General features: G+C 38.2%; 1 protein-coding gene across 1 annotated transcript in view; it reads right to left on the bottom strand.

Moving 5' to 3' along the window:
* Positions 1-5237, bottom strand: part of LOC145999588 (UBA-like domain-containing protein 2-A) — a 169915-nt gene extending 164678 nt beyond the window's left edge. The window contains exon 1 of the mRNA XM_083136624.1: positions 4940-5237. Within this exon, the coding sequence (XP_082992750.1) occupies positions 4940-5047 (108 nt within the window). The 5' untranslated portion in view covers positions 5048-5237. The remainder of the gene's footprint in view (positions 1-4939) is intronic.
* Between the last annotated feature and the right edge of the window lie 10148 nt (positions 5238-15385).

Consider the following 15385-nt stretch of genomic DNA (forward strand, 5'->3'; position numbering starts at 1 on the left):
AAGACTGACCACGGGAGGAGGAGGCGGGATTTTGGCATGCCTGTTTAGCCAGCGCAGTTGCCGATGATCCTTACCGGATACAGACCAGTGTTGCCATATTCAATTGACAGAAAAGAGCTAATCGGGTCTATCTTACTCTGAAGGTGTCCAGTCACACTGGGGAACAATGGTGCAGTGGTAGCGTCGCCGCCTTATAATCAAGGGATCCCAGGTTCGATACCCAGTGGAGGCACAAGCGTTTCGGATCCAACTTTAAACTGTCCCGATTAGCATTACTGTGCATGAAGTGGACTTAAATCAATTTTAAAAAATCAAATCACATTGGGGCAAAAGCAAACTACCAAGTGATATTTTGTATTTACACTAAATATCAGCGATTACGAAAGTCCTCTTTGTCCTTCGACATCATGGGCAAGAAGGAGAGGAGAGGGATGGGTATGATCAAGGGGTCCACTGTCCTTCTAAAAATGTCAACCTAAAATTCTATATTTCACACATATAATATTATTTTGGTTACAGGAATTTGTGATAATTGTTGATAATAATGATGGAGATTGACATACGTTGTCGCAGGAATGCAATAATTTCGAATTGAAGCAATGTTTTTGAGGTGGTAGAACTGTTTTTGGGTGAAAACATTACTTACAAGCATAATTTCCCGATTGTTATCTTAGCACGCTCTGAAGTGTCAGGTGTCGCAGGTTTGAATCCTCAGCAAGAAATGGTTATTTCAATGTTCGTTGTTACTATTTTTCTTACATAATTATAAAAATTAATAATTACATACACAAAGAAATAATAATTTTATTTCAATAATTCACCATGCATCCTCATCGTCACGATTATCCTATAAAGCGAAAGCCTTAAAGGTAGCAAAGGACGTATGAAATAGTAGTGGTGTCAGAAATGAGATTTCAGTGGATTTAGCGAAACATGGGAGTGGGAGTAGTTAGGAAACAGATGAAGACTACATCTACTCTACATACGTCTTATTTGAAACGAAAAGTTTCGCAATTTGGGCAAATCTGGTTTTAAAAGAACTAAGATGGCAACAGTAGTAGAACTGGACATCTTGCAGGTTCTGAAGGAAATATTGGGGAAGGGCTGATGCTGAGAGGGAAGGGGGCAAGGAGGGTGCTTCAAGTGTTACAAAAGTAAACAACGGTTTGTGGGAGGGACTGTGCAGTGGGAGTTTTGTATTTCGTCTTTATGTTGTTTTCGGGCATTATCAATTAATTAATGGAGCTTGCTCCGAGTTCTAAGGTGGCAGGTTCATCCTATCTTAACAGTATGTGTAATCGTGCGATAGAAGATATTTTGAAGCAATTTTTCGGTTGGTTCTTTTGCAGAAAAAAGCAAAATTGTGGCGAAAGGCAGGCCAAAACCTATTTTGAACGATTTAAAAACCAAGTCGTCTGCTGGATATGACCGACATTTCAATGTTTCGTGGTATAACGACTATCCGTGGTTATGTGGACGTGCGCAGTTGTTGAAACTCTTTTGTTGGCCATGTACTCTATTTCCGGGTGAAAAAAAGTGTGGAATTCAGATGTGGATAACATGGACCATGACCATGACGCACCAAAAAATTCAAAATTAAATTAAAAACTTCACTGTATGACAGCATCGTGGAACTTTTTTGATTTGATTTGCCACTTTTGGCTAATTTGCGAAGATGGGGATGAGTGATGATATGATTAAATTGATGAATAGACATCACAAACATCCATGCCCAAGCCAGGATTTGAACCCGGGACCCTAGCATCATATAACTATTTTCAAAGAAGAGTCGTCGGATTGATCTGCTATATAAGTAGCCTTCGATGTTTCTGTAAGTATCAAATTACGTATTATTGTGTCAACAACCAATGTTTGCGATTTCACTTCAGTCCTTATGTCAACATTTTTTTTTCCTGATTAATAACTTTACCAAAATCTAGTATTGAATTGCAGACATACAAGATTAATATTATATGAACTACTTGGAAGACATAGGGGGGGGGGGGGGCATGAGGTGGGGAGGTTCCCAAGTCTCCCTTAAATGTCCTACTGATAACCGGTTACACTTATTAAAATCCCACACCATGCCACTGATTACATGTAATATTGTATACAGTGCATGCAACTCAATATGTTGGCTGTAAATATAACTTTTAATTCCTCCTGATTTAAAATTTGTTTTTTATATCTATTTGAAAATCTAAACACAGTAGATGTTTCAAAACACCTATAGATCTATTGAAAACAGTACAGTAGAGAAATTACAAGTGGAAATAACTTCTTCAGTATTATATTTAATATGTATGCTGTGTTTTTAGCTTAAAATGGTGGCTGTAAGTATCGTATTAAGTATTTAAAATACCAAAACATAGTGTAGTTACGATTTGTGAGTATGTACAGTATGCCAAACTACGTTTCGGGAGTCAACCTCTCCCTTCCACAGGTTATCTCCTTCGCTAGCGAAATTGCTTCATAGCTGCGTCAAATAGAAGTAAAACAAGGAGCAAGGTGATAGGTGTTACTATGGTAAAAAAGGTTTCCTAACAACTTGCCCATTCCTGATAAAACTTCCATACCCACATTCCTCTCTTTGCAAGCTGTTAGGAAACCTTTTTTACCATTACTACCTTGCTCCTTGTTTTACTTCTATTTTCGCTAGCGAAGGAGATAACCTGTGAAAGGGAGAAGTTGACTCCCGAAACGTAGTTTGGTATACTGTACATACTCACAAACCGTAAGTAAACTATATTTTGGTATTTTAAATATTTTTTTTAAATACTTAATATTCTACTAAGCGAGTAATTCGCACAAACGCAAGACACGAGCTATAAGTATTACATTTCATTCATCTTTATTAACAATTTTTATTTATATCTGTTTGAAAATCTAAACACAGTAGATGTTTAAAAACACCTATAGATCTAGTGAAACCAGTAGACAAAATTTCAGCAGATGAAAATATTTTAAATAGAAAAGCATGAACTGAAAATTGCCCAATGTTCATTCACCATTAAAAATAGCTGTAGTATTATTTGATTCCGCATGCTGGAACCAATTTTATATTATGTAAAACATCGAAATATGTAGGTTAAAACAAAATTCTCGAGGATGTACAGTGGGTCAATGGCCCATTTAATTTTTTGAAAAATCCTTACAAAAAACAACAACAAATTCATCACCACAGGCAAAGACTCAGCAAATGAAAAGTTCGGATAAATACGTTTTTAAGGTGTAAAGATGAAAAAAGTAAATATTACAAAATCTCAGATATTCTATGCTCTCCAAGTTCCTGTCGTATTTAAAGTAATGCAACAATATAATTTTGGGCAGGACTACTGTCACCAGATGGTGAGACTAGCATGTTGAGCTATATTCACGAGATTTTTTAAAGTAAGTACTTCTGCTATCATATTTCACTCACAATCAGCATAAAGCATACCATGAAAAATAATGAGTATTATTATTATGGTACTACTTTACTATACCGGAGACACCTCTCAATGATTTTTTTTTGGAATTTTTTACATTGCTAACGTACTCTTCTGCATTGCGGAACATTTCTTTAGGTGAAATAATGAATTTATAACGAAAATAATGTATATTTCTTACATTAACGAGTACATACTGTTGTTCCTTATTTCCCACACACCATCCACGGGTAGCCTCAAAAACCATTGACGTTAGCCCAAAAATTCACGATAGCACCACGAACCATCACGGGGACGAGGTATGCCTACTAGGTCAGGTTAGGTTCCATTAGCACTCCTTTCGTTCAATTTAGCATATATGGACAACATCGTGGCGGCAGCAGCAATAACGCATCAGAAATAGATTTTCGTAGAAAACCACATGCATTCGCATTAAAATGGATCAAAACTACATTCTCGAACATCAACAATGCTACAGAAAATGATTTGCGTAAGTACTTTCTCCTGTAAATTTGAAGAAATCCGTCTCCGGTATAGTAAAGTGTTACCATTATTATTATTAGATACTCGTTAACTTAACAACCTCATCTACACCCTGTAGCCACTTCTTATCGATTACATAAGTACAAAGAGTACCAAAACATAACAAACATGCACAAAAAGAAATAAGGAACTTTTAAAAAAAATCCTCGCACACTGACTAATCATGCCCATGCCACCCCGTAAAAATAGTGAAAATTCACCATCTGGTGAATGTAGTTATTTCCTTTATTTATAAAATATAGGGACTTTGAACTTACAACGTGAATTGTGCCTGTATTTTGATAAGATTATGCAACTAGAACCACAATTACATGAAATTTTTCCCTTTCAATATATTCACCAGTTTTATACCGTAACACACTTCCGATTTTCTCGCAAATTCCATGACCTAGGATGCCGGTAACAGTTGCCCCAGGCAGTACGTTTCAACATATATACAATGACGACGATGACGGTTCATCAATCACTTGGATACTCCCAACAACTAGCTAATTGTAATGAGATGCTAGCAAAGTAGTCTGACCAAACTACAAACCACCTTGCGACCGGCGATCTTCATTGTCGATATTTATTCACTCAATGTAATTGGACGGCAAGTATCGAGGTACCTACTGCAAACCTTAAGACACGGTTTATACCTTGCACATGTATATAAATACTGTCGAATGAAAATAATTCATGCAACTATTCTACTAACGTGAAACATTATGGTTAAAAGTCAATTACCATTTACGCATAGGCAAAGTGCAACAGATAATCATTATCGAACAATGATGTTAATATGTTATAGCAATTCTCATCAGTGCTACTATTCACAATCATCTAAGAGTATAAGACACGGTGATCTTTAAATCCAACAGCCTGTGACCGACCTTTTAAGCCCTTGACCACGCCAATCTACTCTCACTACAGGATTACGTATTCGCAGCCATGTTCATTCCCCGGATATTTGTTTACAAAGAATTTACCTCAAATTGCCAGTGTGCTGCTTGAAGCAACTGTTTCGCTTGTTCTCTTGCACATCCTGCAGCCAATACGAACTGATTTATCATGACTTGCTCTTTCAAAGTGTCCATTTTTCACTATCACAGCTAAAAATTTAACTCAAGCACACAACACACACCACTTTGTTTTCAAATACAGTCATCCCAAGACGATGAATGTCGTCAGTCCTTACTCTGCGATTGGTAGTTTGGGAAGCGGTTACAAATGGAGGACGTCCCCCCTTAAAATTCTTTGTTATTGCTGTGCAATCGGTTGCACACACTCCCTTTAACACACATTAGCAAGTCTGATCACAGTAACGTAAATAAACAGCGTTGCCAAATGCACTTGTATTGATGAAAATCACCTGATGCCTGTCACGATTTACGGCTAAGAACATTTAAGGCAAGGTGTATCAATAAATCCAACGGTGTTCATGCGCTGGAGTAAACGGGTTTAATTGTTTCTCTTTAAAAATGTTCGACTCTGAAGGTGTTACGCAGGCCGGCCAAGGTGAAACATTCGCTTTCAATAGCAGTTGTAGAATGCAACCACACATGCCCTTCAGAGCGAAGAAATGTTTCACCTACACAGAACCGTTGTTGTTGGATTGGCTCTGATGCCGTTAAACAACTGTGCTTCTAGGAGGACTCGATGACCTTACTTTGTCGATGGCATTTTTCTAGCTAGGCCAAAATTGCATTTGGCTTATATTCTACTCCTGTAGTTTAATCGTCACAATGAGAATGAATGATGAATTGAGAACAAAAAAGTAACTTGTACAGTCCCGGACACTTCTGTGTTGTAATGATCCCATTGAAAGTGAGTGTGGTTGTTGTCATTCTCGAACTAGACATAGTGAAGGTGGTGGGATCAGCACCGCACTCCGTTTACCTGTAGCTCGAAAAACATTTATGCAGTGCTGGTAACAAATCAAAAGGAACATCCTGTGGTCAGGATTCGAACTTGGAACATCACAAGAACATTCAATTGTTCCATTTTTTTCACGAATAAAGTTCTCTTTGCACTGTTCGAACTACCATTCCTCCTAGCGACGACTGCTGCTTAGGTGGCAAACCACCACATATTTCTGGGCTTACATAGATAATTATGAAACTTATTTTGTAGAGAATAATAGTTAGATAATGTACATATTATAATCATAAGGGAAATTTCTTCCCGATCATTTTCTGTTGTATGCCCAGGAACGGGATGGAAATCTCCGTCTATCTACGCTACGCGGTGGTGTACTCGGTTCCTGCCACTTCAAGACGGCATTAGAGGCCTCCCTATGGTTTTACACGCGTTTCCAGCGCTATACCTTCCTTTCCTTATCCCAGTGTATGGTCGCCCGGGGGTTGCAGAAAGGACCAGCAACACTATGTAAGTCATACCGAGATTATATGAATGAATACCTTTTGACAACGGGAGATCATATTTCATTGTTTATGATGTATCATTCATGTGATCCATACGTTAATCGTTTTGGGGTCAAAATATTATGGTCTCCCTAGTTACAGGGTGACTGTATACTTTCCAGAGTTGCCAACGTAGAAACCTTCCACGCATGTGAAAGTGACCACAGTCTTGCCTTCTGGACCGTAAGCTAACACACAAAAACGTATTGTGTATCTGTGGTAGGCTTGCATTTAAGGGTTGCGCAGCCAGAGGTCCCAACTTCGAACTATGGTCAAGGCATGGATGTATCATCGTGTTCGTCCGATTCAATCCTTTCATCGTCATCGTCGCGATTAGGCCATGAGGTAGAAAAATAAGGTAAAGTTTCTCGTGCACTTTGCACCATGCCATGAGGCATATATAGGGGGAGGGCCCCACATATTTTATGGATCTCAGTCACGTTGGTGGTGATGTGATCGGCAACCCGCTCCGACCGCCTTTGCCCAACTAGATACCCATTTAGTTCACCCTGGGTGAGCCACAGAGCCGCTTAATACGGGGACACCCACCCTTGGGTCTTCTGCCATACCGACTAGACCGTAGCGGCTCAAACGAGTAGAAAAAGGGGTAAAGAAAGGAAGTTGATTATTGACATTTTTCAAGCTGAGGAATTTCTGATGATCGATTACAATAGCATAGTCTATATAATCAAAACTTTCATATCGCCGTTATTTACTTTACCTCTCAGGTACCTATTTATTTGAGTCTGAGTGAACCCTAGAGCCGCTTTATGCAGACACAAGGCCGGACAAAATTCCGACCTTAGTTCCACCCTCGGAATCGAACCCGGATTTTCCGCTTACAGTCAGACGCCCTCCCGATTACAGCACCGCGGCTCCAAGATATGGAAAAGTTTCCAGTATATTGCGGAGAAACCGGGAAAACAGTAGTGACGCTAAAGGGCCATCAAGGTGCGTCTCCCCTCAAAGAACATCAACTGGCCTCCAGTTTACAGGGGTGTGATTGAATACACACACACTTATAGTAATATATAATTTTAAACTTTCACTGCAACCACCAATGTTACAAACCACGAACCGCCTCTGTTTTCTACCACCATAGAGGTTGGGGGGACCTGCTGATTAGGCTCTTGGCGACGCATTAAATAAAGATAAGGTATTCATTCCTCGGTTACTCTTAAAGGTAGCATGCAAGGTTGTTAAAGATCCGGAAACCAATAAATTCTAATTGGTTCTATTGGGATCCGCTGCAGCACTGGAACCTTTTTCCTCGCACAATTTAAATTCGGTCCAAGTTTTGTATTGTTTCATTCAGTAGCGTACGGAGGATTCCATCAAAGGGGGGGTGTTATTACTAAAACTTTCTCCAAATTCAAATTACCATTGTTTTATTATACTTTAATTAAATAATAATAATCACAATTAATTAATAATACTTATAATTAATTAATTAGCTGAATTACTACTAATAATACTACTATAAATATAGTATTTATGAAAACAATAGAACGAAATTACTTTCTAGTCATTAGATTTTTATCAAATCCTGGGAGCATTTTTTTGTTTCTTTGTTACGAAATAATTGTCTGGTCAACGAGGTGAGACATTTCAAGGGTGAAGAAGATCCATAAATACAAGAAATATATTAAAATAAATTGAAATAATCAAAGTATGGAACTCATCCAAGGAGCTGCGGTGATCTGGTCGGTAGAGCGTCTGACAAGTGACAATCACGCGGGAGATCCGGATTCGATTCCCGAAATTGGTTGGAATTTTTCCGGCTTCTTCCCCGCATAAATGTACCCGAAAATTCAAATCTGTATTGTCACGCTGTTCTTACCAACAAAACATTTTACAATAGTTAAGCTTATTGTCGTTTGGATAATTGTCTAGTCAACAAGGTGAGACATCTAAACATGCTGCGGTAAACAATACAATGGGAAGGCGGACTGGGTCACTGTATTCTTGTCCGCCTAGACTTTGTCTATACATTAGCCTCTTGCAACGAACCAAGAAATTTATTTAGTTAATTCTCATTGTTCACACACAAAAAATACATGTTCGTTGAACACTGGCGTACGTAGAGGGGTGGCCGATGGTGTTACAGCCCTTACCGAAATTTTGAGAAAATCAGAATTTTCAAATAAAAATCCGTCAAGAACTTTAAAAAATCAAAATGTCTAAATGCGAAACCTCTTTTCAAGTGAGTCCCAGATTACCAATTTTGTCTTTGAATACAATTTTAATAGACTGAAAAGCTCCAAAAATACGAAATATTTTATTATGCATCCTGCCCTCCAAAACGAAGCCATGTGCTATCCACATTTACTATTCCAGTCCCCCGAAAAAAATCCTGCGTACGCCAGTGTATTGAACAGTGTTGCAACTGAGATACAAAACACTTTTTTCCCTTTTAAATCATAGTTACCCTCATATTTTATTATCAAAAACTCGTGTTTATTTTCAAGGCATCACTCTGAAAGACGCGTGTGTTTGGAATGCTGCGTGCTTTTCTCCATGCTGCATGGAAATAATAATTCAAATTATTATTATTATTATTATTATTATTAGTAATAGTATCTTCCCAGATCATTGACTGTGATAAATTGGCCATTTAATTTTTTTTCCACAGCATTTTTCATATTTCACAAGCTCAAGGGGGGAGTTAAACCCCGTAACCCCCCTTTTGTACGCCACTGGTTTCATTTCAATACGGAACTTGCTCTATTTAAACTGATCCGGAAAAAAGGCTCCTGTACCGTATTTAAATTGATAGGGGGGAAAAGGTCCCTGGACCGAATTGAAATACGTTACAGATAAAAAGGTTCCTTACGGTCCGGAACCCATTTACGCTTGCTGATTGTCTCTCCTGGACCGGAATTGAATTTATTTAAAATTCCTGGACCTTTAACAACCCTGGAAGCATGTAATCTTGATTATTAGTAGTCATGCGAGGTTTGTGGTGTAGCGAGTAGCGTATGCGCTCCTAGGATTTTTATAAGGTATGTTAAAATATTGAAAACACATTTATTCAATTTAATGAGGCAAATTATGTGTCGTCGCCAAACTTTCACTCTCGTAGCGTACATTATTGATTGACTGATTTGGTTTATTTTACTTCGCATTTCTGCCACTTTTGGCTAATCGCGAAGATGAGGATGATTGATGAAGGGACTATCACAAATAACACCCATGCCCATACCGGGATTCGAACGTGGAATCCATGGCGTCGTAGCGTACAGTCACCGGCAAAACAAATGTGACACCTAGATCCTTCCCTCCAAGGCGTTGTGCGTGTTGTCTAACTCTAAGATGATAACTTCATTATAATAGCAATTTTCAATGGTGAGTTCTGCCACGGCTTTATTCTACTTCGCGTTTTGTGCCTCTTGGCTAATTTGCGAAGATGGGGATAAGTGATGATATGATGAATGGACATTCACAAACAACCAAGCCCGAGCTGGATTCGAACCCGGGACCCTTGGCGTCGCAGCGCGATGTGGTAACCACTCGGCCACAGGGTTCGGCTTGTAAAGAAAAGAGTATTTCAGAATATAGGTGTCCCATTTCTATTGGCGGTGACTGTACCTTATTAAGAACGGCTTTTTATTTTAACGTTTTGCTCGTAAAACGACATCTATCTTGAATGCAGCCGAGAGTCACAGAATCAGGGTTGCCACAGACATTTTTGTGTAGGAAAACGAGAATTTTTTGTACACTATGGGCGCACTGTGTGATGAAACAACGAAGGGCAGACCTCTGGAGCGTGAAGGCTTCTAGACGCCCGCAGAGGGGACACTTGCTCCGCCCCCTCCTCAAGATATCTGGAGACTTCATATAATTCAAATTTTGAAATCGTAGCCCGTGAAAACATGGACGAGGGGTGCTGTGAATGACAGAAGATTAAGTTCCTATGCAAAGTGGGGTTAAGGCTGCAGGAGTTCTTGCCGACAGTGTGAACAAACTTAGTAATAAGTTGTGTTTTATACAGCGTATATTAATACAACTGTAGATTGAATTGTATCTTCTGCAAATATGCTGTATAAAGAAACAAACTGCCGGAGTACTTGTTGAGGCCAGTGTACACATATGATATACATACCCAGGCCAGGATAAACATTGCATTTTTTTTATTTGATGGTTCGTAATGTTGAAACGAGACTTTACCAAGCAAAGAGTTAACAAGTAAAGTTGTTCAACTGATATCCTCTAAAAGCTAAGGAACTTTGTGTTGTAAAACGACAGACACTATGGACGTCTGGGTGAAGGCAGACACACCATGTAAAATGAGTGTCGGCCTAAAATTATTTATTTCACACACACGTAATTTGATTTTTCACTAATTTGCGTTATTTATTATAAAGGGCTGATAATTACAAGACGAGTACAAATTGATGTAAAAACATGATAAATACTTCAAGTCTGTACTTTGTACCTTTTGGAAACACCCAAACTTTCTTTCACATTGTGTAGTGTAGAGCAGCGTTTCTCAATCGCCGGACTCTGGCGTCGATTATACAGGGCAAGAGGTTCTGCTGAAGTTTGAACTTGCAGCCCGAGCTGGCAACCAGCTGGAAAATAACCTTTCGTTTGGATGTTCACCATCGATAATAGAAAAACTTTCTCGCCAGTGCTGGTCAGAAATCAAAGCCACTGAAAGAAAACTATCACCCGTGCAGCTTCGACATTTGAATTTAAAGAGATTGATCTTTCTCAAGATAGAGCCAGGAAGGTGAAGCGACTTGTAGCCTGAACTGGCAACCACCTGGAAAGATGGCCTTTCGCTTGAAATAATCCACAAAAAAATTATAGCAATATACTTTGTTGTGTCCTTGAGGATTGAATGCACAATGTGGTAAAATGCTAAATCTGGGCACCTTAAATTGGGGTTGCACTATGTACAGTGCGTCCATTTCGATCTTCAGCCGAGAGATCGGGAGAAGCGTGGCAGGCGGTGCTGGCTGCCGACATTTGCGGCCTGTAATGCCTGCTTATTTTTATGGACATATGCAGACATTTATATAAATATTGCAAAACTAGCACTAACCTGTGTTATAATTTATCATCTGTAATTCATCCAAGTTCTGCCCTTATATACACAAAAAATACGCTTTAGAAACGATGTTAAGAGCCACAGATAATAAAACATTTTAATCATATAATAGTTTTGACCAGTAACGTCCTGCTTAAGTTTATATCCTTGAAAGAGTTTTGTGTCGATGGAGATCGTTTGGAGGTTTCGAATGTGCAACACTGTATCAATATTACGCTGTAGACGAAACCGTTAAAAGTCAATGGTGTTCGTTAGCTTCCTTGCAATCCGAAATCTCCGAGCTCGATTGTTTTGTTATTTCGCGACAGAGCTGTGCATATAGTGGCGAGCAGATGTAAACCAAGAGCATGTTAATTTCGTACTGTGCGCAAGAGTGTTATTATTGGTTACTTGCCGTTACTTGTTTGTGTTATTGCAGTGTGTGTGTGTGTTGTGTCAGTAAGAGGATAGGAATGCCAGCCGCAAGGTTCGCGTTACAAGGGGGGGCTGATAAGTTCTCGGCCCGACCCAGAAGGACTTTAGCTACAGGCACGGAAGTTTCAGGCTATTCAACATATTCTCCCCGAAAGTCTACACACTTGGCACTTGGTGGATATCAGTTTGAACAACTCTTATATCAGAGGTTAGTGTTCGTTTTGCAATATTTATATAAATGTCTGCATATGTCCATAAAAATAAGCGGGCATTACAGGCCGCAAATTTCGGCATCTCCGTCAGCGCCGCCCGCCACGCTTCTCCCGATCTCTCGGCTGAAGATCGAAATGGACGCACGGTATAATGTGATCGGTTAAAAATAAATATTTACCAATAGATATTCTATCGATCTGATAAATGGCGAAAAGTAATTGTAATGCGTTTTAAGGTACATATTTAGAAATTGGTAGGTATTGCTGCTACAACCATTTTCGTCATCATCTTTTCCTAAGGGAACCAAACCGAACTTGCCTAACATACTACCCCAAAAAGCTACCAGCCAATAGGAATGCTTGAAACAATTGTAGCAGCAATCACTACCTTAGAAATTTCTCTGACACTCCAATAACCAGTGCTCGAAAAATGTTCTTCAGACCTAGGCGCCATGAAACCACCAACTAGCAATTGTGCATATTATAAGAAGCTGAGCCGGCCCCCGTCGCAGAGTGGTTAGCACATTGTGCTACGACGCTATTGCTCCCGGGTTCAAATCCCAACCTGGGTATTTCTTAGTGTTCATTCATCATCACTTTTCTCCTTCTTTGGAAATTAGCCAAAAGTGGCACAAAAAGCAAAGTAAAATAAAGCAAATCAATCAATCTATAAGAAGCTGAGAATCACCATATTCAAAACATCGCTAAATCATGTGAGAAGGCGGGAAATGGGGGGTTAGGGGACAAAGAGTTAAAAATTGTTACTGATTCTATGGAATGCTCACAACGTTGGAAAAAAAAAATAATTTGCTAACTTACGCAGTACTGCAATTTGAACTTAGAATCTTCAAAATTTCGTACATGCAAACTTCAAAAATGGCAATATTACAGCAAAAGATCACAGTCGCCAGGCTGAAACTTTTGGTCGCCATGGCGACCGGGATTTTTCGAGCCCTGCCAATAACAACTAGCTAATTATAAGATGCAAGCAAAGTAGCCTGAACAAACTACAAACCACATTGTGGCCAGCAATCTTAATTGTCGATATTTATTCACTCAATGAAATCTACAAAAACAAAGTATATGTATATTTATCTTTTTATTCAATACTCTGGCTCAATCAAAAGAACAGTCATGTGCTAAAAAAGTTATAAAACACAGCAAGCAAGGCAAGATGGCATAGTGGTAACATCATAGCCTTGTAATCAAGGTGTACCAGACCAGGTTGATACATAGTGTTTCGGATTCCACTTTAAACTGTAAGTCCAGTTCCAATTAGCCTGTGTGTGCATAAAGTTGACTTGAAAAACCTCAAAACACAAATGATTTATATTGTAAATCACTTTGGCCCAAGTAATCCTTTAATCATATTTAGTCCAACAGTTTGGAAGTCGGATTCCAATTATTGCTTGCAACAATGAATCCTGTCTCTTGTGTGATTTTATCCTTTTAAGTTTCAAAATCAATTATACAATGATTTTGCAAAGTTGCAAATATTCCTATAACATAAAAACATTAAAATGATTTAACGAAATCCCAAATATAACATCTTACTAACTCACAAAAATAAAAATACACTATTTTTAATTTACAAAAACTGTTTATTAATATGACAACTATATAAAAGATTTGCATACAAAAAATGTTTGTAGAAAAATAAATAATTTCCAACTTGCAATCATGAATTAGTTTTGTAATTTGGAGTGTCTGCAGAATGAGAGCAAAAACATGAAATCAAGTGCAAACATTACAAGAAATAGTGTTACTGTATTAATAGATTTCTAAGGTCTTTACATTTTGTGTATACTTGCATATAAACATGAACATTCTTATACTAACAAGCATACATTCTTTCACGACCTTTTTTTAAACATAATATAACAAGAGTCATGTTGCACTATTATACCCATACAATGGAGAGAACAGCACAAAATTGAAGCAATGTACTAACTAACAAATTACGACATTAAAATATTAAAAAACTGAACATTGCAAATTACTAAAAATTATATACATACAATGCATATTTGTGTGGGAAAGACAGAAATAAAACTAAAACTACATTTTGATTCCTATACTCATGATTCTATAACACTGGTTAAAAAAAATCACAACATGTATGACTACATTTTCCACAATGTTCTTAACTGTAATAACTAACAGAGATCACAATTAGTAATGAGAACTAAATACCTGAATTTCTATGATGTAATTACTTGGATAGAGCTCTAAAAATAAATAATATTCCAACTTGCAATCATGAATTAGTTTTGTAATTTGGAGTGTCTGCACAATGATAGCAAAAACTTCCAATTAGTGAGAACATAACTCAAGTGCAAACATTACAAGAAATAGTGTTACTGTATTAATAGATTTCTAAGGTCTTTACATTTTGTGTATACTTGCATACAAACATGAACATTCTTATACTAACAAGCATACATTCTTTCACGACCTTTTTTTAAACATAATATAACCAGAGTTATGTTGCACTATTATACCCATACAATGGAGAGAACAGCAAAAAATTGAAGCAATATACTAACTAACAAATTACGATATTAAGATATTAAAAAACTGAACATATTACTAAAAATTATACACATACAATGCATATTTGTGTGGGAAAGACAGAAGAAAAAACTCTAAAACTACATTATGATTGCTATACTCATGAGTCTATAACACTGGTTTAAAAAAATTACAACATGTACGACTATATTTTCCACAATGTTCTTAACTGTAATAACTAACAGAGATCACAATTAGTAATGAGAACTGAATTTCTGTGATGTCATTTCTTGGATAAAGCTCTTACATAAATATGTTGGTGCGACCAAAAGGTTGCTCCATGCTTGTGAATGACAAGAGAATTTTTTTCGACTGAGGAGATGACAGATGGGGATTCAATACTTGGAAATGTTGGTCAGGGAGATAGACAAGTGAAGAAGCATTGGATGTACCGCACTGTGGCTGTGCAATCTAAGGCGTCATGCTTTGAGCTCCAGCTATAGGATGTGCTCAGGTTTGAGTCTCCTGGGGCAAGCGTAACAACTTTTCACCTGAGATTTCAGCCTGTGGATGGGACCGGCGGTCACCCACCAGACCGAGGTAAAATTGGGGAGCTACAAACGAGTAGCGTAACCTGGTTGTGGAAGCTACTAGGACTGGGAGTTCGTCGTGCTGACCACACATCACCCTATAACTAGTTGGACCATCTCCCACCTCGGCAGTCGGTAGGTAGGACCTGGCCCTCGTTGTCTCTTGCACCATGGGTTGTTTTTACAAGCCTTGGATGTATGTCTTTGAGGCTCTCATGAAAAGGAGTCAAAT

The sequence above is a fragment of the Lepisma saccharinum genome, chromosome 15 (genome assembly GCF_977018435.1).
Source record: "Lepisma saccharinum chromosome 15, izLepSacc3.1, whole genome shotgun sequence".
Lineage (NCBI taxonomy): Eukaryota > Metazoa > Arthropoda > Insecta > Zygentoma > Lepismatidae > Lepisma > Lepisma saccharinum.